The sequence below is a fragment of the Aptenodytes forsteri genome, unplaced genomic scaffold (genome assembly GCF_000699145.1).
Source record: "Aptenodytes forsteri isolate BGI_AS27 unplaced genomic scaffold, ASM69914v1 Scaffold257, whole genome shotgun sequence".
In the NCBI taxonomy this organism is placed as follows: Eukaryota; Metazoa; Chordata; class Aves; order Sphenisciformes; family Spheniscidae; genus Aptenodytes; species Aptenodytes forsteri.
In genome coordinates, this window is record NW_008795194.1 from 479,409 (window position 1) to 504,539 (window position 25,131).

Here is a 25,131-nt window from a genome sequence, read left to right on the forward strand (position 1 = left end):
AGCAATAAAAATGTCATTACTGTTCAGCCTCTTCATTCAGAGAGGAAAATTGATCTGAACACATCACAAAGACGGAACACTACAAATTAAATCTTCTTTTTTACGGGAGAAACTTTGTGGTGGAGGTAAGAGCATTTACAAGCACTTACCAATTTACAAAGAAGGGAACGAGGAAGATAGTGTGTACCTCCTGTGTAGTGTAACCAGCAAAATAAACACTGTGTTCAAGATACTAAAACCATTTGTGAATTTTTTTGTTGTTGTTTGACACTAGAACATGGGCAGAGCTTTTATAGACTTCATATGCTCAGCATTTTGAAATTGCGCAAGACTAAATACATAATAATCCACATAGGCATTTCTGGTTTAATTCTGTGGCGGTTGTTATGCAGAGGATGGACAGTGTTCATGGTATTGTGAATTGGGACTCTGCAGAAAATGAGGATTTTGTTTCTAGAACCTCTAGCTCCTTTCTTACAGAAATAGAAAATGGTGTTGCATATGAAGAAAGATGGTACAGAAATGGAGACGGTGGCTCGGTGGTTAACAAAACTTAAATCTGTCCTTGTAAATTGAATTCAACACCCACCACCACCCCTTTCTGCAACACAATTTCTATATGCTGAACAAGTCATTTAATTCAAATTGGACATTCTTCTTTGTTACCATCAAGTGTAAAAAAATTTTATTTTCCCAGTACCTGACTTGGGACCCCTGTGACCAGATATCTGGAAGTGCAGAGTGCTCGTAACTTCCAGTGATTTCGGTTTCTGCTTTGCTTTGAGTGTAAAACAAATACCATACTGTTGCAAAGTATTTAAAAACTGGGTTCTCAGTGAGCAGGGGTGAGCCTGAGGCTGGTAGGTGCATGGAATTGGTGGTCAACTGGCCAGCAGTGGCCTGGTGATGTGCTTGGTGCCACACATGCAAGGAGGGTCATGCAGCAGCATGGGTGTTTGCCAGCATACTGTTACACAGCCTGGCATTGCTTTAACGTAGGCCACAGTGCTGCTTTTACGAGACCTGTGATTTGGGAGTGGTAGATGTGCTCCAACTTGAAAGCTGGTTTTGAGAGTTTAGCCCAACCTCTATGGACTGTGGGAAAGGTTTTCTTCTCTGGTGTGTAACACCTAAATTCAGCCACTTTTTTTGCAATTCTGTTAAGGCCCAGATGCTGAAGAATCTGACCTGGATTTTCTGACACATTCTTTTTCTATGAAGTTTCAATGACATGCAACAAAAATACAGCAAGCAGCACTCAGGCGAACACTAGCACTTTTCTTTAATGATTGGCTAAGGATCTTGACTAAATACAGAATTAATGTAATCAACTTGAATAGTATCCAATTGCAATGTGGAAGCTGAAATATTTATCTGTATCCTGGAACTTTCAATATACCTTTCATAGATTATCTGAAGTTCAGTGCTGTCTCCCTTTGTCCTGAAGTTATTTTTTCAAATAACTATTCAAGCTTTAGATCAAGAAGAATATTTTCAAAGGTTATTTATATGAAGATGCCCTTCCGAATTCACTAAAAAAGGTCCTAGGTCCTTAATTTTGCATTTGGTTCGCTTTGTGGATTCTTTTCGCAGTCATTGCCTGCCAGCGTGTATCATCTAATTTGATATTGAAATTGAGATGCATATTGTTAGTAATACACTTACTCACCTGCACATTTCTTGCACTAATGTTAAAATTAGAGTTCTAGAAGTGTTTCCTGTATGAACTTCATTTTTAAGGGGGTTTGTTTAATGCATATAATGGGATGGGATGCTGGGAAGTAATTTGGTTCCAGAAAGTTTTGTTTAAAAAAGTTTTAAAAATAGGAACATAAAAGCATTTCTCAATACTATTCAAAAATAAGTAGAAGAATTCTGCATTAACCTCTCTTTTGATTATAATGGCCTAGCCATAATAATATAACTTTTAGACTGTCAGAATACCAGATTAGTTTTTTTATGTACAAACATAGAAGTCCTAACTGCATTTTAGTGCAGAACGTTGCACAGTATATCATCTGCAACAGAAGGGACTGACAGCATTTACATAGTTTACTCCACAGCATACAAATATACTAGCAATCTTTAGAATTATTAAATTGAAAAGATGATGTAGCAAAACGATAGCCTCCACCAGGGGGGCAGCAGGAAAACACCACGCAGCCCCCACGCGTGCCTTGCAGAAAGGCAAATAAAATCGCTCCTCACAGTAGACAAGAACATAACAGCTCTAGCGTGTTACAGATACCTACAGCTGTCAAATATTTTGCATTTTACAAATAAGAGGTAACACATAGTAATGAAATGATAATTGATCCTCTGACTGGTGTTTTTAGGATGTCTCCCATGGGATGTTTTTGTGACTATAAAATACTTGTTTTCAAAGCCTTGGCGCTCATTACACAGCGTGCTGCCTCTGAGCTGTTCCTGCAATATTTTCCTTTTAAAAAAAAAAAAAAGATTAAGTTTGTGCAGAAGTCAGGACTTCTTAAGGGTGACCCAGATGTGGGAGTGTGTGTTTTTTGTCCAATTCTGGATTCTCCAAAAATGTAATTCGTAGTCATTTATGAGTCACATACATGTAAGTAAATACAAGAACATTAATTTATTTTAAAAAACATAATATATGCTAGATATAATATTTCTGTGAATTGAACAATTAGTATTAAGGTAGGGATAGGGACAAGGAGAAATTATATTTAACAAAAAACAGATTTTTAAAAAATGTAATAGTTCTAGAGGGTGCTAAGACACCCAGTGTTGAGCACTGTGTACTCACGTCAGCAGAACAGAATGAGAACTAGAAGATCAAGTGGGCTATGGCAGATTAGTGAATGCTGACCAGCGGTCTGGTTTTGCTGCTGTAAGTGCAGTGGTTTTCATTCATGCTTTCCCAGTGTAAAATTGATCTCTATTGCTCGTACCTGCTATTGATGGAGCTAGAGCTCAGTACTTGAGTTCAGTTGTAGCTACAATTATAGACTGTAGCTGAGGCCGAAGAGGCAATTTTTACAATTCTGTGAGTGCATGTGGTTTAATCTTGTAGATCTCAGTCCCAGAAAATTTACTGAAAGCTTGCCTGCTATTACTCCTCAGGAGGAGGATTGCTAAGAAAATGGAGGTTTCAGCAGAGGAAAAAAGTAGGGCCTAGAGCGATCTGGTGAATTCTCCTTCTGGGTAAATGTGGAGAGGAAAAATCGTTATAATGCTACTTGCTGTAGCATGGGGCAGATGCAGTATAGCAGCATTCATTGTCATGTTTAACGTAAGCTCCATAGGAAGGTAATACAGAAAAAAGTACACTTTCAATTACATAGTTAAAAATTATCATTTAGGTGCTTAAGTTGTGCTTATTTTATACACTCAGTGACATTAAAGAGTTTCAGAATCCATGTCTCTGTTGATTTGTAAACATTTGTTACATTAAAAAAGCAATTGTTATTTCACAAATTTAATTATGTACTCAAGTCCTGGCTGTGTTTGTTTTAGAACCCAGTGGTGGGTTTTGATATTAGATACAAGAAGGGAGAAGCAGGGAGTTTCATCTCCCTTACCTCCTTTCCATTTTCACATACAAAGCTTGTTTGAATCCTTTGGGAAGAAAGAATGAATTTAACTCAATTTTTGTGAGGTACTTATGTAAATAAAATTGTTTTGCTTGACTTCAAAGCCTGAGAGGACTTTTTAAAAGCCTCATTTTTGTCTACATTGTCTTATATATTATAGTTATGTTTGTGCTTAAGGAATGATCTAAGTGATGGTAGAAACTTCTTTGATCTGCCTAGATATTTAAAAAAATCAGATTATTTGGGATGGGAAATTGTAAACAAATAAAGATCTTTCAAAAGAAGGTAAGTTCTAAAATGACAGTCTGTCTTTTGTCCTCCTTCTGTATTTACGTGAGGTCCAGTAAATAGGTACTCAGTAAAGAGTGATTTGCAGCAAGTCTTGTATAGCTGGATCCATGCCCGGGAGTGAAGGGATAGAAACTGATGTATGCTAAATGTCCTTCTCGCAGTGATTTCTTTGGGAACTTAACTTTTCCAGTATTTGTATGAATGTAACTTATTCTAGATGGTTTAATCATTGCCAGAAGAGATGGTAGGATATGCATTTGCTTACATCTACATCACCCAATTTGTTGTAGCTATCAGTAATCAGTAGCTTAACTTGATGTAACATTTGGACAAAATAGAATTTTGTAGTATCACCAGGTCCCTACGAGGAAGTCACTGCTGATCAGGATTAAGATGAACATATGGAGCAGTGGAAAATTACTTGCCCTGTACTTGTTCGTTCACTACGGCTGCCAAGTCATTTTTGAAAGCCAGTAAATATATTTATGTTGTTTTGTATGTTTTGGGGGTTTGTACTTTTTGTATAGTGCTTGCTTTTCATTTGAGAAGCATCATTTCCATAACTAGAGACTCTGTAATCAGTATATTTGCTAAAAATATCAACTATTTAAAAATGGCTTGCTTTGTTTTACAGAACACTTCACCTGCATTATAAAAGTGCTGTTCACTTTGTTGTATACTCAAGCCTTGGCAGCACTTTCTGTTAAATGCAGTGCTGAAGATAGGATGGCATGGAAAGAGTCAGGAGCTCTCAAAAAGGTTGGTTAATTTACTAAAACATTTATGAAATTTTGCTTATGTGTTTCTGGTAAGAATGTAACAGATACTTCTGCTTTGCATATAATAATTTGCTTCTGCTTCACAAAAAATCAGTATTTTGTTTCTGCGGGTGCAATTTTTGTAGGTTTTGGTATGTGATGAGACTTAAAAGCTTCACAATGAGTATCTAGTTCCAGAACTGAGTTTCAGATTTGTGGCTGTATCTCTATAGTTTCAGTCTTGAGTTTGTTGCGATGCTATCAAGTAGATGCACCTTTCCTTCCTGTGAAATTGAAGCCTTCCTAGGTAAACCATGGGTTGATCTGATGCACTCCTTTACAGGAAAAGCAGGCAAGCTTGGTGATGGGGAAAAAAACCCTGTGTTTTTCTTATTTGTTCATGCTATTTGTGGCTAGCCATATAAATTTCTCTCAATATGTAGTCTAGAGTGCTCATGTGATGAAGAGGCAGGGAAGGAAATTTGTAGCCTAGGCAGGTAGATATTTCCCTATCATTTCCTTGCCTTTTGATAGTATTCACAAGTAAAGTGAAGATGCATCTTGCTATTCCAGTTCAGCTGATTTGAATGCCAGTTCCCACCAAAAGACACAGTTCCCTGCGTTGGCACTGGCATTCATTTAATCCTTCGGTAAGTTTTGTGCTCCACGGATTGATTCCCCAGAAGGTCAGAAGAGTGCCAGTGCCAGGCCAAGGGAAAGGTTGGAAGTGTTGGGGCCAGGAGAAGAACTGGGAGCAGGAATACGCCTTTATACAACAGCTGGGCCTTAGATTATGTTGGCTGTAAAATGAAATGCACACTGAGAAGCATGACCTGCTTTTCACATATAAGTTAGATTTGTCATACTGGCCAGTCACAGCTCCAAGGTAGTAAAGACAAATTATCTGCTGGCCAAACTGCTACTATGCGGGATTTTTTTTATCTGGACTTGCATTAAGTATTTTGAGATCACTAGGCAGTACTGCATTTTGTTAGCTCCCTCTCCACCCCCTTCTTTCAATATATATTGTCACTTTCTTAGAATTTCAAGAACGTTTCCTTGAGATTGTTGCTGGTGAGGGCTTTTTCCCATTTTTCTGTTTACTTAAGTGATTCCCAAGTGACAGATAATTTTGCAGTTTAAAGTTTGTGGTAGAAAGCATATAAATAGATTAAAGTGTTACCAGCTTATATTCTTTCATAGTCCATATGATAAACATAGACTGCCTTTTTGTTAGTAGCAGAGGTTGGAGTTTATCTGAACATATATTTACAATGCTTAATTTTCTGCCTACAATGAGAGATTTTATTGCATGAAAACAGACTTAGGGCATGTGGTAGGTAGGCTTGCTACCTATTAATACTAAGTTGTTTTCTGACAAAAGCATGTGAAAGCATTTGCTTCGCATAAAGCACTTTGTACTTGAGGCCTGCAAATTATCATAATGGCTCACATAATGGATTTATGAAGTAGCCATCTCTATTGATATTAAAGACAGTCCATTTTAGTGGAATTTTCACTAGTGTGGTTGTCTTTGATGGATGATAAGGCTGAGTGGGAAATAGTAGCACATTAAACAGTTTGTTACTGTGAATGGATGTTGTGATTTAGTGTAATTCAAATAACACAACAGATTAACTTCTGTCAGTTTGAGAATTTTGACTTTTCTCCTGTGAGAAGCCCGTTGAAGGCTGACAGTTTTCCAAGTGGGAGAGCAAAAGAGGTAGGAGGTAGATATGAACACTGCTCCCTGCTGCATATGTGCTGTATTGACAGCATCTCTCACTCTCCCTTGAAAACATCCTCCTCCTTCTTCTTGTCTGTCTCGTGTAGATCATCTGTGTACAGAGGTCCAACTTCTGACAGCGGCTTGGCAGCACGTGCTTAGGGCGATCTCTGCATGATCCTCAGGCCTCCAGGGACTCCTACACGTGGCTTCCATCCCACCCCAGTGATAGTCCACCCCAAGTGCAGAGGCTTTGCAAAAGTCCCACATGCAAGTTTGCTCTCCCCCAGATGTCTTTCCAGTTTCCTGCTCCTTCTCCTGCATAATGTTGCTGCCTGGACCCTCCGTATGTGCAAGAGCACTAAGGACCGGCCAGCGGTAATCGCACAGCTCCCTGTTCCCCTCTCCCAGCCCTTTGGCAGCCCTTCTCTTCTTGAGCCTAGCCGTAGTCCTCAGATGAATTCTTTCTCTTTGCGTGTCATGAGGGAAGCTGGTTTTTAATTTAGGAATCCAAGTCCTTTCTTTAAAGTTTCTCGAGGCCCAAATGTATGTTTACATTAATTAATAAACATTAATATTATTAATTAACAATAACATTAAATATATGTTTAAAATGTATGGTTCAGGCTGGCTTTTTCTTATGTGCTGATAATACTGACATTTTGATACCGGGATGACTACACAGATCACACCTTACTTAACTTTTGTCTGTGGATAATGCCACGTGGATCTATTTCAGTTTGGTATTCCAGACATTAAACACGAGCTGAAGTGTTTCCTCTATATTCATGCCAAATGATCAAACAACATTAAGAGTTTAATTTCTCAGCAGGGCCGAGAGGTGGATATTCTGCTTTTGATTCCCAGCTTCACTCTCATTATCTTTGCAATGTGCCTTATGGCATCATAAGAAGCACACTGTAAGTGCCTGTGGAGTAAACCTCCAGAAATAATGTAGACGAAAGGTTTGTCCTAACTGCCGATTTAAATGTGTTGCCTTCTGGTTCTTACACTACGAGCATAAACAGCAAGTCTGCCTTCCCAATGCTGAAAGGTGAAGGCCCCATCTAAAAATTAACAATTATAATTGATCTCAAAATGCACTAAAGAAACCAACTGATGAATTATATACGTTGTTATCTACTGAAGCCTTTATATATTTAATCTCACCTAGTTGCTTTGGGATTTTTTAAAGAATCCCAGTAACGTTCCACTCCCTCATTGTTTGTTATGTTGATGATATACTAACAGAGCTCAAAATTCATATCCAATCATGTTCTTCCTGGGTAGAATTTATTATGACTTAGAAGAAAAGTATTTATGGGAATGCTGCTTTCTATTTCTGATGGCTTTCTATAATCGTTGCCTTTAAATGTAAATGCTATGGCACAAAGCTAAGTGGCTATTTATTCTTTTCACTAAATAATTTTTCCCATCTGCAGTAGATATTGTTCATTCCAAACACAACTTCCCATTTTCAGATAGACTCATTTCAACTTAAAATACATAGCAAGTGTTTTGTAACTCGTTCTGGTTGGTACATTTTTGAAAATTTCCTTTTTTTTTTTTTTTAATTAGTTGTATTAGAATACAAATTCTGTTGTAACACGATGTATCCATAAAGTGATTCTTCCTAATTTTAAAGTAAGCATTTTTATACTCACAGAAAAAACATGGGAAATGCAACATAATAAAAATGTTTTCATGTAACACCCAGTTTAGAACATACGTAATTGAAGTAGCAATTCACATTTCACTCTGTGAGCTAAATGCATTCCCTTTCTGTAGATTTTTTTTTTTTTTTAAACAATGTGTATCCTTACAGGTCAAAATTCACATGTTGATCAAAAGGAAATTAACTTCATCGCTGTTACTTTTACAGGAACTTTTCCTCCTTTTCATGACCAGTGCATTTTGGATTTCTTTCCTTCCTATTTGCAGAATGCATCCAGTGGAGAAAAATCTTGGGAAGTACTGCTGGGTCATGTGATTAGCGAGCTGTCTAAGGGGAAGATATATGAAGAAGGAGACACTGAAGAATTAACAGTGGTATTGGCAAATCTCATGAGGATTTTTTCCAGCATGTCCCCTTTCTGTCTCTTATTTAAGTTTTTCAGCCTCGTTGTTATAATGATTTTTCTCTGATCTTGCTAAAGGCTGCAGTACAACTCTATTTTCTAGATCAAAGCACATCCCTTTGGGACAGTTTGCCTGTGCAAATCTTTCTTTTACTAATATCAATATGGCCAGTGCTGTGTTGAGAAAGTTATTGACAAATACTTCTTATAATTGTGGGTTTTAATCATATGTATGAAAGACCTTTCAGAAACTTGGAAAACTGGGTATTTAAGTAGAAAAAACATTTGTCAAGGGGGAAAGAAAACCCACAGAGCTCTTTCAGATTATTAGTGAAATGCTGGCCTTTGGAATGTATGTTTGATGCAGTGATTTATATAGTATGCTTAAAAACTATTTGGTTCATATTGGAGTTTCTTACATAGGAGACAGCTTATCTGGGGCAGAATTTAGTAATTGTGCTTCCTTCCCCCGTAGGTAAATCCTGATTCTGTAGAGTGCTATCTGCAACAGTTCTGCCTGCCTTTCCTCAGGATCACAAGCCTTCTTCAACACCATCTTTTTGGAGGGGATTTACCTAGTTGCCAGGTACAGATTGAGAGGGGCACATGCAAAAGTTTCCATTTAAAAGCCGGAGATCAAAAATTAGACTTTTAAGGTGCCTGTCTCATAAAATACCAACATACTTTTAAAACTTGTCCGGCATTTGCAGAGATGGCATAATTTCCACACAGACTGGAATTCAGTCCTGATTTTGCTTAATGCCTGTTAATACTTGGACTTTATTCTCAGAGACATTGCATCAGTGGACAATTATGTTTACGTCCCATGACTGATTTAAGCTGAGTTTGCTGCAGGTCAGCTTCCTCGTTTCCTTGCCTCAAAACCATCTCATCTCTAGAAGAGCTACAAGCCAGTTTTGGGTGCTAAACAGGAAGAAAATTATTGGGGAGTTTGGAGTTTTCTTTTTTTGTGTTTTCTGGATTTGTGGTTTTGTAGGGGTTTGGGGTTTTTTTCTGACCAGTTTTCTTGTATTTTGAGAATCCAGTTTGAGGTAATCTGGAAAAAATGGAAGATTTTCTGTGTCTCTGAACGTGACTACTAGCATCATTGTACTAGAATGTCTTTACTTTTCTTATTGGAATAGATACGTTTTAATAAACTATTTAAAAATTCAGAGTGTAGGTATTAATCTAAACCTCTCTGGTTTCATACCTAAAAGGAAGACGAAGAATTCACAGTTCTTGCAAGCTGCCTGGGTCTATTACCATCTTTTCAGTCGGCTCATCAGTTCACCAGTGCCTCTTGTCTCGATTGGCCAGTGCCAGCATTTGACATGGTATCACAGTGGTGCTTAGAATTGGCTTCATTTGCAGATAGACATCCAGATCAAGTAAAGGTATGTAGCAAAATTACTTCTTCCAAAATAGTGCTGATGTGGAAGCAGCTATTTATTGCTTGATTCACTATGCACATACACTATTGTTTTGGATAAGGATCTGAGAACCTGACTTGTAAATGAGAGAGAAATTGTAATCAGAAATATAAGTTAGTGGATGTGGGTTGGACTGGTTAAAAACAGGAATAAGAAAACCTATCTGTTTTTTCTATTATTGCTGGAGACAGAAAATAGAAACACTATCCTGAAATGCTACTAAGTGTACCCATATCTTCTGCACCTGAAGCCTATCAAAGGCATGTAACAGAAACTTTGTCTTTTAAGAAAATACTTGCCAGAAGTTTTTCTTGCCTGTTAGACATTATCGATATTTTTGAGCATCTTCAGTTGCAATACTGAAAAAGATCAAAAGAATAAAAGCTGTTCAACAGTTGACTGATAAAAGATGGTACGTCTTCTCTGAAGGTTAAAGAAACAATACCAAGACTTGAATCAGTGCAACTGGAATATCAATTGTGAAATGGAAATGTTTCAACTTTATTGCATTGTTTTTATGAAGAAGCTGCATCTCAACAATTCAAGTCCCCCTCTCCTAAGCTTATGGTGTCAAAAAGGCAAGCCAGATGCATTCTTCACTCTGCAGCATGATCTGCACCTGCCTTTGCATGTTTGCAGGCATGAATTAGGCTATTGTGAGTGAAAATTTGAATGCTCAGATTAATCTCAAAATACAGTTGCTGCCAATCTGATAGGCATTTGAGAGAGATTGCAGTGAAACTGATAGTATTCTTTCCATGACTGAAAAGGAACCGGGCACAAATGCAATTTTCCTCTTTTTTTTTCCTTTTTTTTTTCCTTTTTTTTTTCTTTTTTTTTCTTTTTTTTTCTTTTTTCTTTTTTTTCTTTTTTTTTTTCTTAAAAAAAAAAATAAAAATTTTTACACCTTTCAAGAAAGATCCCATCTGACCCCTATGCCCATCAATTATAAACCCAGTAAAAATGAGTAGGTTGAAGGAAAACACTGTCTAAAAACAAAACAAACAAATAAACAAACAAACCAACCCCATAAAATTGGACAGTGTTTTTTAAGAGCAAAAGAGAAGCATTAGGTTTGAAACCAGTATTTAGGTAGGTGATGCCTGCTTTATCAAAAATTTGTGAGTACTGGTAAGTTCCCAATGGCCTCAAAATTTATGTGTGCAACACAGTTTTGGAAATCAGGCAGATGTCTTCAACTGTCATTTACAGAGCCTAACTTCAGTTCTGGTTTTGAAAGTTTTAGTCTAAATTTTAGCTAGGAGACAGCTTGCTTAGTCAGTGCCAGGGTTCGGCAGCAGTGTGTTGATGTTGCCAAAATAACTTAGTGTAGTGGGAGTCCTCCCTTTAGATCAGTCTTAACCCTCTTGTTTTAGCTATGAATATTTTTGTGTTTAAAAAGTGTCACATTTAGAAAATGTCCTTGGGAAAAGGCTAGTGCCCGTTTTTGCACCCATTACAAAAGATGAAATGTGACCACAGTTGGGGAGGGTGTTCAGCCAGAGGCAGGTGACTATTGCAAGGTGACTTTTGACTTCTAAATTTGTGAAATGCAGAAGAAGTGAGAGATTTTTAAACTGCGTGCTTCCTTTCTTTGGTATTCTCTTCTCTTAGAAAATATAAATGCATAAATGAATGTGCAGAACTGATACATTGTTCTTATCTTCTTTGTAGGCTTTGCTTATCCAGGAGCCTAAATGGGACTTGCCACACCTCCTTCAGTTGCCTGAGAATTATAATACCATTTTTCAGTATTATCACAGAAAGACTTGTACTGTTTGTACCAAGGTTCCTAAAGATCCTGCTGTTTGTCTAGTTTGTGGTACTTTTGTATGCTTGAAAGGACTGTGCTGCAAACAACAGAGTTACTGTGAATGTGTACTGGTAAGAGAGAGTTAATTCAAATTCTGTAATTGAGTCTCACACTTATGGATCGGTAACTCCATTGCTCAGTTTTGATGGTTTTCTTTCCAAAACATGTTTATATAATCATAGAGTCATAGAATAGTTTGGGTTGGAAGGGACCTTTAAAGGTCATCTAGTCCAACCCCCAATAATAAAGTTTAGGGCTTATTTCTTATAGATGGACCTAGACTGGATTCTAAAGAGCAGTTTTATTCCCCTTTTTAAGCCCATAGCCTATTTCACCTGTTTGAAAAACTCTTACAGGGCCATTGTGTGTAATGTTGACACATAACCAATTGAAATTTGTCTGCATTCTGATTGTTCGTATATCATTTTAATTTTCCTCTGTTTTGTTTCCTTGCTTTCTGCGTACATAAGAATATCAATGTATGGGGTTTTTTTTCCTTTTGTAGAGTACTTTCTGATACACCTGACCATCTACTAGTGATCTACAGACAATAGCTAGATAAGCGTCATTTTAAGGCCTTTGACTTTAATTCAGCAGCAAAGTTTTCTAGTCAGCATATATGTAAGTTCTTTCAAGAACCTGAGTTGGACAGCATCTAGTATTGTTTTCCTGTCTACGATAAAGGTTTGCTTTGACAGCTGTTCTGTTTCCTACCATGGAATAGTTAGTAGAAGGCTGGAACTCCATGGGCTTTACAAAACTATGAGGGGAATTTGTTGGGAAGATACTTACAAATGGGGCATAAAATCACACTCAAAGAAATTTCAGAGGGATCTTGGACCTTTTTGAAATTGTTTGAACTCACCTTTCTTTCTCATACTGCTAATATGGTGGGGGAAGGAGGGGTGGGCAAAATTTAAGAGAGAATTAACAGTTACATTTAAGGTGTCAAGCTTCACGAAAAGAGTTATAAAAAAAAGAATTTAAAAACTATATAATTATGTTTTATTATAGTTGATGGGATTAAAGCCTCTAATAGTAATAGAACTATGTAGGAAGAGCATGTTTCTTAATTGCTAAAATGAATTGATTAATACAGATCATGCCATTCATAGAGATGAATGACATACTGAAGCTAGCAAGAATTATCAAAAAAATCTGTTTTACTAGATTTGTAGAGCCATAGACTAGATCTGTGAGCATGGATAGAGAAAGCAAATGTTTAGCAATAGAGACTATTGTAAAAGAGGTAATACTAAGTTTTTTCTGAATACTTTCTCTTATTCTTGCCATCTATGAAAAATATTTGGTCATGCTATACAGTTTGCTATACAACAACAAATTCAAAATACTGTAGAGAATATTTTTGCTCATTTTTGTTAAGTAATTCTGTTTTTACATGATAACTAATATCCTCCCTTTTTGAGTAGGGAACCATTTTTGTATGCAAGTGTTATGGCAGCACAAGACATGGAGTTCTAGTTTGCTTGGAGAATTTTGGGGCAGGCTATCCTTTGTCAAACTGTTTCTTAGTAAATAATGTCTGTAAGTTATTTCAAGCAAAACTAATTACTATTTTTTAAATCCTTTTTGTTGTAAAGTTGAGACACTAACAGAATCTTTGCACTCTTCCCTTTGTACACCCATAATATTACAGCATTCTCAAAACTGTGGAGCCGGGACAGGAATATTTCTTTTGATTAATGCATCTGTAATCATCATCATACGAGGCCATCGTTTCTGCCTTTGGGGTTCTGTTTATCTAGATGCACATGGTGAAGAAGACAGAGATCTCAGGTAATGTTTTCATTACATTGTTTCATTGTTCCTCCTCTGTGTAGATCAACTTTATGTTATGCAATACATGAAATAACAGATAATAATAGATCTGTACCTTCCTTGGGTGGAAAATCCCCATTTGCTTCAGGTTGGACTGACTTTTTCTTTTTTTTTTCCTTTCTTTCTTCTTTTTTTTTTCTTCCTTTCTTGTTTTTTCTTTCTTCCGTTTTCTTTTTTCTTTCTTCCGTTTTCTTTTTTCTTTCTTCCGTTTTCTTTTTTCTTTCTTCCGTTTTCTTTTTTCTTTCTTCCGTTTTTTTCTTCCCAAAGGTGGTGTAATCATGATTATTGAGTTATACACACCAGGCACCCAACAGACAGATTCCTATGTTGCCATCCCAATGACGTTCAATTCTGAGTGTTGCTTTGGGAAACACTTCTCTCCCAAAGTTGTTGTTTGGCCTTTAATCAAACGATGCAGTTGGATTCCAGTGTAGGGAAGGAGTGTAGCTTCCAAGCTGCACATGCCTGAGAGAACAAGAGATGTTTTCTGGATTCTGCTATCCAAGAGGGAGGAAGGGAAGTCCCAGCAGTTATCTCATTAAAAGCAAAATCGAAAGCCTCTTACCAATGAAAGTGCAAGCTTCCCCTGGGAAAAAAGTTGTATGAGTATCGTGTGTTGATTATATAATGAAGCAGTTTTCCATTTATTTGGCGTATTAACCATTTATTTTTCTTCCCCCCCCCCCCCTTTTTTTTTTCCCCTACAGGCGTGGTAAACCTCTCTACATATGCAAGGAAAGATACAAAGTGCTTGAGCAGCAGTGGGTGTCTCATACTTTTGATCATATCAATAAAAGATGGGGGCCACATTATAATGGCTTGTAAATCATCATCATCATCTACACACCATATCATTGCTGTTACCATGAATGAATGCATCTTGACTGACAATAGCTTTAATTGTATGGGAGTTTAGCTCTTTGGCTCGGGGTGGAGTGGGGTATGGGCATAAAAGGGAAATGGAACTTTGTCAACATGTGAAATTTTTGCAAAAATAGCTGCTGTTGCTACTAAATAATGATATAATAATTTGCAATTAAATCCTCAAAATGGTGTGAGCAATCTGATTGCACTCAGTAGTCCATTTTTCTTTTGTTTTTTAAAGCCCGTTATTGTTAAGAAGCACAAATTTTACTTACAGTTGTTTAGAGGCTCTAGGGATAGCTGTCTGGTTTTTATTTTTCTGTGTGGAGTTGAGTTTTTAGCAATTTTTGCTGAAACGGTGTATGTGTCTACTACATCTACTAAATATGTTGGATAAAATTTCTTTGCCTTTTTTGTGTTGGTTTGAGGTTTTTGCTTGATATGCATTTGTAATTAGGCAGGATTTGTAAAATGATTGTGAGACTGCATGGTAACAATTGGTCTGAAAGCTGACTTTTAAAGAGTATTTCACTTATCATGAGAAGTCTATTGAAATATTTCAGGCATTACTGAAAACTTATGCATTCTCAGGAATTCCATATTTTTTTTCCTCCATAAATAAGTGAAATAGCTGTAAATTAGGTATCTTATTCTTCTTAATGTAATCCAGAACACATATTCTTTCTCTTCTTTTTTTTTCTTTTCCAGAAAGATTTTTTTCCATATCAATTGAATAAATTGTTAGTGATAACACGTACAGAAATTGCTGTATGTAGAGAATTTGTATGCGCCCAACATAGCAGATCCCAGTTACAAGCGTAAAAACCATAAGCCTGCCTGTCATTTCAAACCAGATGTATGTTTCAGAATGATTGGATTGGAAATGTGCAGGCTATTCTGCAAATGAAACATAATTTTGTATCTTTCCTGTCCTTTCAGGAGGTTCCTCTATATTGTATTTGTTTAGAGTAACCACTGTTCTTTCTGCTTGGTTTCCTAAAAAGGAAAAAAAAAAAAATCAACAGAGGTAGCCTAGATGAACAACCAATGCATGTGCAGCCTCATTGGATGGATGCCAAAACAGTTTATGCTTAGAGGGCTAAAAAAATTGATGAGAACAGGCATGATTGGGCTAAACCCCGCAGTGTAAGTAGGTAGGAAAGACTATAGTTAAACTATTGGTATGTAATATATTGCTACTAATGTTTTTCACAAGTGTTGTACATTGTTGGCTATTTCATACAGTACTACCAAGCAGTTCCTGGTAGCTTTGACTTTCATAGCTTGTGTGTAAAATAAAATTTGTATGTGTAAAATAAAAACATCTTATGATAAAACCACATATACAATGAAAACAGTTGCCCAGTGGAAGTCATTATCTAGTGAAAAGTGTATAGGGGAAATAAAATGACTGTATAGCAATCAAGGAGAATGGACAGGAGGAAAAGTAAGTAAATACAATGAGTTTTTCTGGATACCTGCAATTCAAAAAAAACCCACAATAAAGGATACTGGTTTTTATACATACATATAAATATATATATATTTCAAAAGTATTACAGTACTTCCTGTAAGATTAGAATTACTCTGTTTCACCAACTAAATGGCGATGTCTTTTCCAAAATATTACTTTTTTGATACTGTATTATAAGTTCTGCCTGTAATATTTTTGCATTGCTCATTATGAATATCAGGCCATTTTGTAAGTGTGGTTAAAGAGCAAAAAGATTCTTTACATCTCCAGCATAACATTATTACAGGGCTCATGAACTTGAGTAATCTGTAGTTTGAAGCTCCAATGCTATATTTACAAGAGATAATGTATCCAGAATTTGATTACTGTGTTTTATTTAAAATGGAATGTTCTCTGGTTGTGCATATGGATGTGAAGTAAAACTATTAGCCTTAACTTTAACATTTGGGTATTTCATAGTGTTTATTTTAGCACTGGTGAATTAGTTACCAGTCAATTTAAAAACAACAACAAAAAAATCACTTGGTTGAAAAATTGTACTTGAATATCCTTGCATGCTGCTAAACAAGAATTTTGATTTACCCCATAACTTTTTTAATTCTACTTTATTAAGCTAACCTTGAAAAATAACAGGTCCAAACTAGAGTGGTGTGTGCGTGTATTACTCAAATGTTCTGGTGTGATATCCTGTATGAATGATCACTTAAGTACAGTACATTACTGTAGAATCTAAATCAATCTTTATAACACATCAGAAGAGTATAAAACTAGGAATACAGTAATCGACATTGTAAGATATGTTAATAAAAGTCTACTGTCAATCTGTGTGTTTGTGAAATTTTTTCTGTCTACCCCAGTCATCCAAAATGTAATTATTACTGAATTCCACCCAGTAGCCAGGCAGTTATTTAAATGTCAAAAGCTTATGCATGCAAAGTACTTTGCATAGAGAGCAAATCTTGTATGTTTTTTTCTTTTTGTTACTTACACACAGTCATGTATTTTGAATTAGTAATTTGGATTATTTTACTCATAACTATACCACTTAAAGTTGTGCTTAATTTTATGCCAGCTATTACAGCATTGCTGCTGCAAACTGCTAAAATTAAAATGCTGAGTTGAGAAACTGTACTTCTGGGAAAACCGTGTTTGATCTTCTCTTTTGTCAAATCTGTTTCTGGAATAACTATTACTTCAATTTGATGAGTGTATATATTTATGTATTACATTTTTCCTTTTCTTTTGACCTTTGAGAAATTTGGTGAAACAGTCTTGTTTTGACCTTGACCTTTGGATAATAGCGTCTTTTTTTTTAGTGGTGGCCTGAAATTTTCAATGAATATTTTCATCACCTCTGCAATAGGAATCTTGCATAACTCTCACCATGTCACAAGCAAATGACATTTTTCCTTTAAAAAGAGGGTCTTTTGCTACAGTATCCAACACATGTTGTTTACTTCAGAATCCCATGAGATCGGTTTGTGCTGTGTGTATAGCTGCCAGAGGAGACAGTGAGTTTTGTGCTGATCTTGATATGATTTAGATTAATTTTCACTTTAACCTAAATTCTGCAGGCCTGCTTTTCACTTTCTTTTCTCAGAGGTGGGGGTAATGATGAATGGAGCCTGTCTGAGCATTAGCCTAGATAAGAATTAAATGCTGTTTGCAGAGTAAGAAAACCACAGGAATGAGCTGACCCAGTGCGTGTGGAGGTTCACAGCTCTCAATTACCAACTACGGGCTATGAGGGAGTGCATGTAATCTGAGGAGGCTGGCTCTATGTGACAATTTGTGTTGCGTGGATTGCTCACTGCAGTCAGTGAGACCCATGCTGCTGGTCTGAAGGCCACGCTACATGAAGGCCTCCTTTTGGTAGGGCACAGTGCTCCGAGCGCCTATTCTCATGTTTTCTCAGATGGGCAGTTGTTTGCCTGCAAGTGCTCTTACATCGGGAAGAGCCCCAGCTGCTGCGGGTTCAGCCTCGTGACGTAACTTGCCTCTTCTGCCACTGTAATGTTCTGTCACTGCGGTTGTAATCTTGCTAGGTTGTAGTAGCTACTAATTCCTGGAAATGGATGTCCTTAAGTCGGAAAAGCATATTCTCAGTGAAGTCAAACACTTCATGAATTCTTAGCTGTATAAATGGCCAGGGTGTTCTAATAAATTAAAAAAATCCTTTTAATTGATAGGTTTTTTATCTTTTTTAATTCACTGTATCATTTGTACTTTCTTACCACTAATTCTTACCACTCCATTCAGGAGATTTAATGCCACATGCTTCAAATGTTGTGTTTCTTTGAAATACTACTGAGAAAGCAAAATTGAATCTTGTTAAATAAATTATAGTTTTAAAAAGCTAATCTTACTACCCTATGATTTTTGCAATGTGTGGTTTTGCATGGTACAGGAAAACGTGAAAAAAACCCCACTCTTTTGAAAAGTATTTTAAATTTAGCTCTGAGTACCAGTTAAAATGTCTCAAAATGAGCTTTCATAAGAGTACCGTTATTTCAAGAGTCATTCCCTGTAATTCTGTCACTTGATGTAGAGCAGGCTGGTCTCTTAATTCGTGAACAGGAGCTGGTTCCATGGAAACCCTTCACACCATTGAATGATTTACTACCCAGTAAAAAAACTTACTATTCCTTTTGCCTTATCCTTTTTATGTATCACATGGATTGTAAATGTTTCCATTTCCACTGAGTATGGAAACAAATGTTTTAAAAACTGGAGCTAAATTTTTTTTCCTTCCATTACCTGCTGTCATGGAGCAGGAATTTCCTGGGAGAAAACTGTTTTCCTGTAAAATCAAACTCCCTCAGTCAATTCCTTATACTGCCCATAATGTCTGTGTTATTTTAGCTACTGGAATTGCTTACATCTCCTGTTGCCTAACACATTTCCCATCATGGGACTGCTTTCAACTCATGATTACTAAACTTCTTAATAATTTTGACTGGAAATGATTATGCTGGGCTTATTCCTCATGGTTGGATTTTTAATTTTTTTAATGTTTCAACAAAAAAAGCAAGACACCTTTCAGAGTTTAAAATTGGAAAAAAACCCAAATGTATTGTTTCCTTCTAAGTGTTGGGTGTATCTACTGTCTCTATGCTTTGGCCATAAATGTGGTGACCAAAGGTGTATGGGTCCCATATTAAAGTAGAATGGAACTGCGTACTGAAGCACTTACCAAATCAGGACATGTTCTTGGGGATTACATGTAAGTACTGCCAAAACCTAAAGCAGATAATGAGCCTTTGTCTGTTTTTCAGGTGTCAAGGAATATCCTTTGCATCTGGCTCTTGAAGCCACTAATACAGTTTGCTGTGAGAAGTGTTTTCCTTCTGTTTCTTTGAAAAGCTGGGACTTTCTCCATGTAACACAGCTACTTTTTTCATGCCTTTGTTGTCTCCATATTGTATATGCAACTACCCTGTTTGTGTAGTATTCCACAACAAAAGAACCCTAAAATAGCTGGAGAGCCCCCTGCAACTGTATAACAATACTTTGTAAATAAGATTGCATTCTCCAAGAGCTTTATGCAGGGATAGCCAGGGGGGTACAGCTTGAAAACTAGTTTGTAGAGGTTGTGGCTGCTTTCTTGCTCTATAGTGCTAGTCATTTTAGATCTATTATACATCAGCTTTGAAAACTTAAAACTCACTTTGCTTTTTTTCAAGCTATCTCAACAGGCCTTAAAAGATACTGCCTGTATTCTAGGACAACTTCCCATTGCTCTCGAGAGAGTTTAGTACAGAGCTGCTGTTTTAATCTTGGAGAGCTCTGTAACAAGGTACTTAGTGAGAACAGCTGGTGTAAAGTTACGCATTGTATAAACTATAGCCTTGCAGGTTTTGTTAAACTAAGATTTTCAGGGCAGCTGAAGGGACTGTTAAATATTGTTTCATTTAGGTTCTCTAGCTGTCCACTTTAGCCTGTTGGTTTTGTCTCACGCTTAGCTTGTAAGGCCCTTTAAGACAGGGAACACCTCCTGTTTGGTTCAGTAAGTAAATTACGTAAGTGCTGCTCTATTAAGGTAGATCAACTGGTGTTACAGCAATCCGGGTAGTAGGATCTGCCATCATCAAAGAAATATAAAAGCGCACACAGGATTTAAGTGAGATACGGCCCTTTCATGCTTCACTTTCATGCTTTCTGCATGTTTTCATGCTTTGCTGCCTCCAACCTCAAATGTCACTCCTTCCCACACAGATATTTTGGCAGTAATCAAAATCACCGGGAAATTAAAACTGGTTTGTTTCCTATAGTCAACCATGACTCCGGACATAATGATACCTCTTCAATATCTCTACATCCATCTTTTTTTTCCTGCCAGAAGCTGCTATCTCAAGAAACAAATATATTCGGAGAGTCAAAGATGCTTATTGCCTTTCATAAGTCTAGTGCTGTATTTGTACAATTGGTACTCTCCAGCAGGTGACTGATGTCATTCAAATAACCTTCAGATAGCTGGCTATTCAGAAATGGCTCATACTTCCACTTTATCCCTACTTGGATTGGTTTTTTTTAGTCACATAACTGATAATAGCAGGATTTCATAAGGAAAATTTTTCTTATACAAAGAAAAGAGTATTCAAAATAAAATAAATTAGATGGGCGCTATTTTAGCAACACATTTCACAGACTGGGGTTCTTTGTGTTGAAATTGTGGGTGGAATTAGGGAATATTACTCAGATTATTACACGTAACTTTATGATTCTTACCTATCTAAAGAAACAAGCAAGAAATCCAAAACAATCTCAAGCCAAGGTACTATAATAACGCTGCTCTTCTGTGTGAGTGTATTTCCAAGGATGCTGCAATACATTTTTTCACTGAATGCTGCACAGCTGTTGCACCTGGTTCTCAGAAACACATGTCAAAAGACGTTACACTGGTGAATACCAAGAAGGTGGTTCCCCTAGCAACAATAAATAGAAGAAAGCTCAGCCCATTCAAGTGATTTACCTTTGTAAGTGTGTGGCAGCAAAGATGGATTTTGAACACTAAGGGAACTCATTAGCTGCAAGAAGAAAAGCAGCAAATAAAGAACTGTAGATTTCTCTTACCCAGCATTGCTATTTATTAGAATCATATACAGCATAATTATTGGAAATTGGCATAGGTTATTCTTAACGTGAAGTATCATCTCATTTTACTTTTTCCTTCTGCAGCCTTTAATTATCTGTACTACGGGGGGAAAAAAATATGCTGTATGTGGGAAGAGGGAAGGAGAAAGAACTTTAAGGGAAACGATTATTTGGATAAGTACACCTTCCAAACTTATTAATAATGTCCTGCATACTTACTCAGGCCTAGCATTTGAGTGACATAGGCCACTCAGTGGTTCACATGTTTGTACACTAAGGGTAAATTTAGAGATTTAAACATAATAATTATGCCAAGTCTGCCCAGCAATAATTCTTAATGTAGCCATGAGAGGTTGTAATGGCATTCCCAGTCATACTACTGCTGCCTCTGTGAAGAAAGCTGTACAAAGCAAGACTAAATATTAGTCTTGGGAGTATCACACTCCACCTCTGCAGAATAAAGGGTAAGTTTATGGTATTTGGGTAACCTGACTCATGTTGTGGAAGAGCTTTGCAGTAGGTACCACTAACTGTGGTACACATCGCTTGCTAGAATCTGTGTGGATCCTTCTCTTGACAATTGGTATCTAGAAAATACAGCACGTAGGCTCTTCTTGTATAGTTTGTTGTTGGCTTTTAAGTCCTCTGAGTCACCTGTCCTCTGGAGTTTAGAGCTCGGAATGAAGCCAATATAATTGTAACTCACTATAGTTCAGCGATGCTATTTACATTTCAGTGCTATCTCTACATCAGGCATTCCACCTCCCCCCTTCTGTTTCCAGGCATCTGCCTGAGGTCTGCAGTTTGTGCTTATGATTTGTAAGGGCTGGACTATGGTTATGTACCTTGCACTTTAGTCTTGGCTAGAACTGTTACATTGTTGAACTGCTTCTCCTGCTCTTTCCTGATGCAAGTGTAATTACTCTTCAGTGCTGTGCTGCTACCTACATAGTTTTGCTGCACTTCTGTAGTCCTTATCTGACTACTCTGTAGCTGCTGGCTTCTAGTTTAAATCATCTTTGAATATATGTGTAAAGCTCCAATATTCTTCTCACTACCTCCATTGATTTCAGAGGCAGTGGAATCCACTCTTACATTAATATTGCCAGTATTTCATTTCCTTCATTGCTGAAGAATTTTTTAATGGAGGTTCTCTCTCCTTTTCAGTCCCCTTTGCTGTTTTTTGCTTCAAATCCATGCTGTAGAACTCCTCAGTTGCTTTGCCCTTGCTGTCCTCTGTATTCAGGTAATGCAGTAGTTTTGTATTCAGGATTTTTCTTCTACCAGTGCAAATGAGAACAAAACTAGATGTCTCAGCTAGAGCGACCACCTTTGTATGCAAGTATGCACAGACGCATTAAAGCTAGGAGCTGTCGTTTCAGGTATCTGTCTAAATGAAAGCCTAACTGCAGTAAGACCTTGGCTACTAGACCCCTCGGACACAGCTTACTGAATCTGTACCTGCACATGTCCTGCTTTTCCTCTCAGGCAGTGAATGAGATGGGGGGCACTCAGGATGAAATTACTATTTAGAGATGAGAATTCTGAACTGAAACATTTTGCTTGCTCCAGAACAGAGCAGACAGAAAGAGTCTGGGCTTTGGCTCAGCAGGCTGAGAATTGGTAGTTTTGTTTCCTTCAGGGGTCCTGACCTACTCTCCTGCAGCCTAGGCCCTGATTTGGGACTGCAGATGGGCTCTGGGACTCTCCCAGGGAGCTATTAGAAATCACAGTACACCATGGTCTCTGCACACCTTATCCTTCCCTTTACCTTATTCTTTTGCTCTCAGAAATACAGCAACCCTACTCTTAGGCAGAGATGCAGATGAGGAAAGCAGCAAGTAGGATGGGGGATGTTTCCATGTGAACAAAACATGACATGATTTGGAAGAGGAGGTGAGCACTGATGGAGGGAAGTCTTAATGTGAGTTCTCCCTGTTAATGAAGCAAAAGGCTGAAGAACTCCTGAGGTAAGAAAGGGACATGTGAAGAACTGGTTGAACCACAGAGTTTGTTTGTTTTCTCCAAGATGGTGGCAACCCTTGAACAAGGTGCATTTCCATTTATTTAAAAGCTAAGAAAGGAAAACTGAAGCAGCACCTACATGACCTGGTAGGACAAGACAATATGACACAATACGCATTAACTCAGATAGTTACAGTTCAGAGTGCTGTATCCATATTTGCATAGCTGGAATTTAAAACTGCCTCAAGATTTTCACAGAAGTAGTACGCATTTCAGCAGTGTCCTTAAAGTCTTCAGCAACTGTTTTTTTTTCCCTTCCAGCAAACCTGTTCAGTATTATTACATTAACTTCTGATTCACCAGTGTTTATGATGTGTGTAGGTTAATGCAATCATGCATTGTGTTTGTAATCACAAGTTCATCTCCAGGCAAAGAAAAATGCAGAGAGAGATGTACAGTTATTTAAAAAGCATGAAGTCCTCCTGACTTTAGAAGGGATTTACTGTAGTGAATAGTGTTTGTGAATATCCATTTAAATAAGGAGATTTTAAGATTATAAATCAGGGTAAGAGAGTGCATCTCAACTTTTTAATTACAGAAAGAGTAGGTTCCATTATAATGATATGTTTTATGTTTAAAATACTTCCATTTATAATTTGTTGGTTACATGTTTCACTACAAATCAGTACTGTATGTCAATTTAAACATTAACAGTTTCACAAAAAAAACCCCACCTACTTAATGTTCAGCAATTGAATGCTTCCATAGAATACACTTTGGAAAAGCTCATCAGTAAAATACTGTAGTGATTCACGAATTTGTCCAAGTAGTATATTCTTTATTTGCAGCGCGCTGGATGCACGGGGGATCTCTCCACCTATCGTGCATGCCCACAACAAAAGTTACATCTCATTTATACAATTGAGTAATGAATATTCTAATAACGCCTATACATATTCATTATCTAACCACCTCGCTCCTCATGCTAATTAGTTGCGTCTGCGCAGATCTTCCAAATAATAAATAATCGGGGTCGTTCCGGTGAAGGCTGATAGTCTTCCTCGTCCCCTTTCACCTAGTTGGCGCCAGGTTTCGCTGATCTTTGAATATATTGCTGACAGCTTGAAGGTCCTTTACGCTTATCAGACCGTCTCATTATCCACCTTACAACAAACTGTTTTTATAGTTCCTGTGTCTTCTATCTTCAGAAGGTCAGGGTTCTTTATCTTTAGAGGGTCAGGATTAATTGGTATGCACAAACATCTGCTCTTTATCAAACACATGACAGAATATAAATGTAACACAAATTATCTACATATACATGACAGAGTAATGATTTACGTAAACACCTGGTTCACAATAATTGTCTAATTATTTGTCTAAATATATTTCTCTTGTCCTCCATCAGTAGACTGTTTATTGCCTAAGAAATACTCCATTCCTATTCAATTCTTGAGGCTATAGCATTTTGTAACATTTCATTTAATAAAAGCTTTTCACCTTTTGGCATCTAGCCATATCATGAGTAAATTCTTTTACTACATTTTATATGATTTCATTAATTGCTTTCTTATAAACCATGAGAGAACATTGAAGCATACAACTAATGATTATTCCTAGAATGATTATTAAAATTATGGTTATAAAAAGGTTCTTCAACCAAGCAAGATTTGGTAACCACGATGTTAATTTATTCCAGAGTTCTTCAAAACTCCAGGAGGTGTCATCCTGTGTAACCTGATGCAGTATTTTAGTCTGATCCCAAATTACCTGCAAGTCTGTGGAAACCCGACCACTCTGGTCAACATATGTGCAACAACTAGTATTGATCATTATACAAACTCCTCCTTGAGCAGCTAGGAGGATATCTAAAGCCATTCTGTTTTGCAATACTACTTTGGACAGTCTCTTAAGCTCTTCTTGTTGCGCTTGGATTGCGTCCATAGTGGCATTTTCCAATTTTTCTACAACAGCCGAAATATTTACTAGTGCTTTCTCAATTTCACTCACTCCTAACCATGGCAAAAACCATCTTACAAAACCATGAAAAGCGGTAGGTTTCTCAATTAAAGGATTGTTTCGTTTAAGTCGTCTTAATGGGCTTCTCAAAAATCCCTTATCTAATCGAGTATGTATTGTCATATTGGGAATAACTACTCCTAAGGTGCAAGTTCCTTTCCAATTTTCAGGTAACGTTTTTCTAGCAGTATCATTACATATCCAATACCAT

General features: G+C 37.1%; 1 protein-coding gene and 1 long non-coding RNA gene across 7 annotated transcripts in view; one reads left to right on the forward strand and one right to left on the reverse strand.

Annotated features, from left to right (window-relative positions):
* The window catches only part of UBR3 (ubiquitin protein ligase E3 component n-recognin 3 (putative)), a 123,110-nt gene extending 106,447 nt beyond the window's left edge, over positions 1-16,663 (forward strand). For all 6 annotated transcript variants that reach the window (XM_009278563.2, XM_009278564.2, XM_009278565.2 and 3 more), the window contains 7 exons: positions 4,492-4,616; positions 8,283-8,390; positions 8,895-9,005; positions 9,640-9,816; positions 11,527-11,736; positions 13,323-13,462; positions 14,212-16,663. In XM_009278563.2, the coding sequence (XP_009276838.1) occupies positions 4,492-4,616; positions 8,283-8,390; positions 8,895-9,005; positions 9,640-9,816; positions 11,527-11,736; positions 13,323-13,462; positions 14,212-14,329 (989 nt within the window). In that variant the 3' untranslated portion in view covers positions 14,330-16,663. The remainder of the gene's footprint in view (positions 1-4,491; positions 4,617-8,282; positions 8,391-8,894; positions 9,006-9,639; positions 9,817-11,526; positions 11,737-13,322; positions 13,463-14,211) is intronic.
* A 7,064-nt stretch (positions 16,664-23,727) lies between these two features.
* The window catches only part of LOC109279434, an 8,442-nt gene continuing 7,038 nt past the window's right edge, over positions 23,728-25,131 (reverse strand). The window contains exon 2 of the long non-coding RNA XR_002086171.1: positions 23,728-23,873. This is a non-coding gene — a long non-coding RNA (uncharacterized LOC109279434). The remainder of the gene's footprint in view (positions 23,874-25,131) is intronic.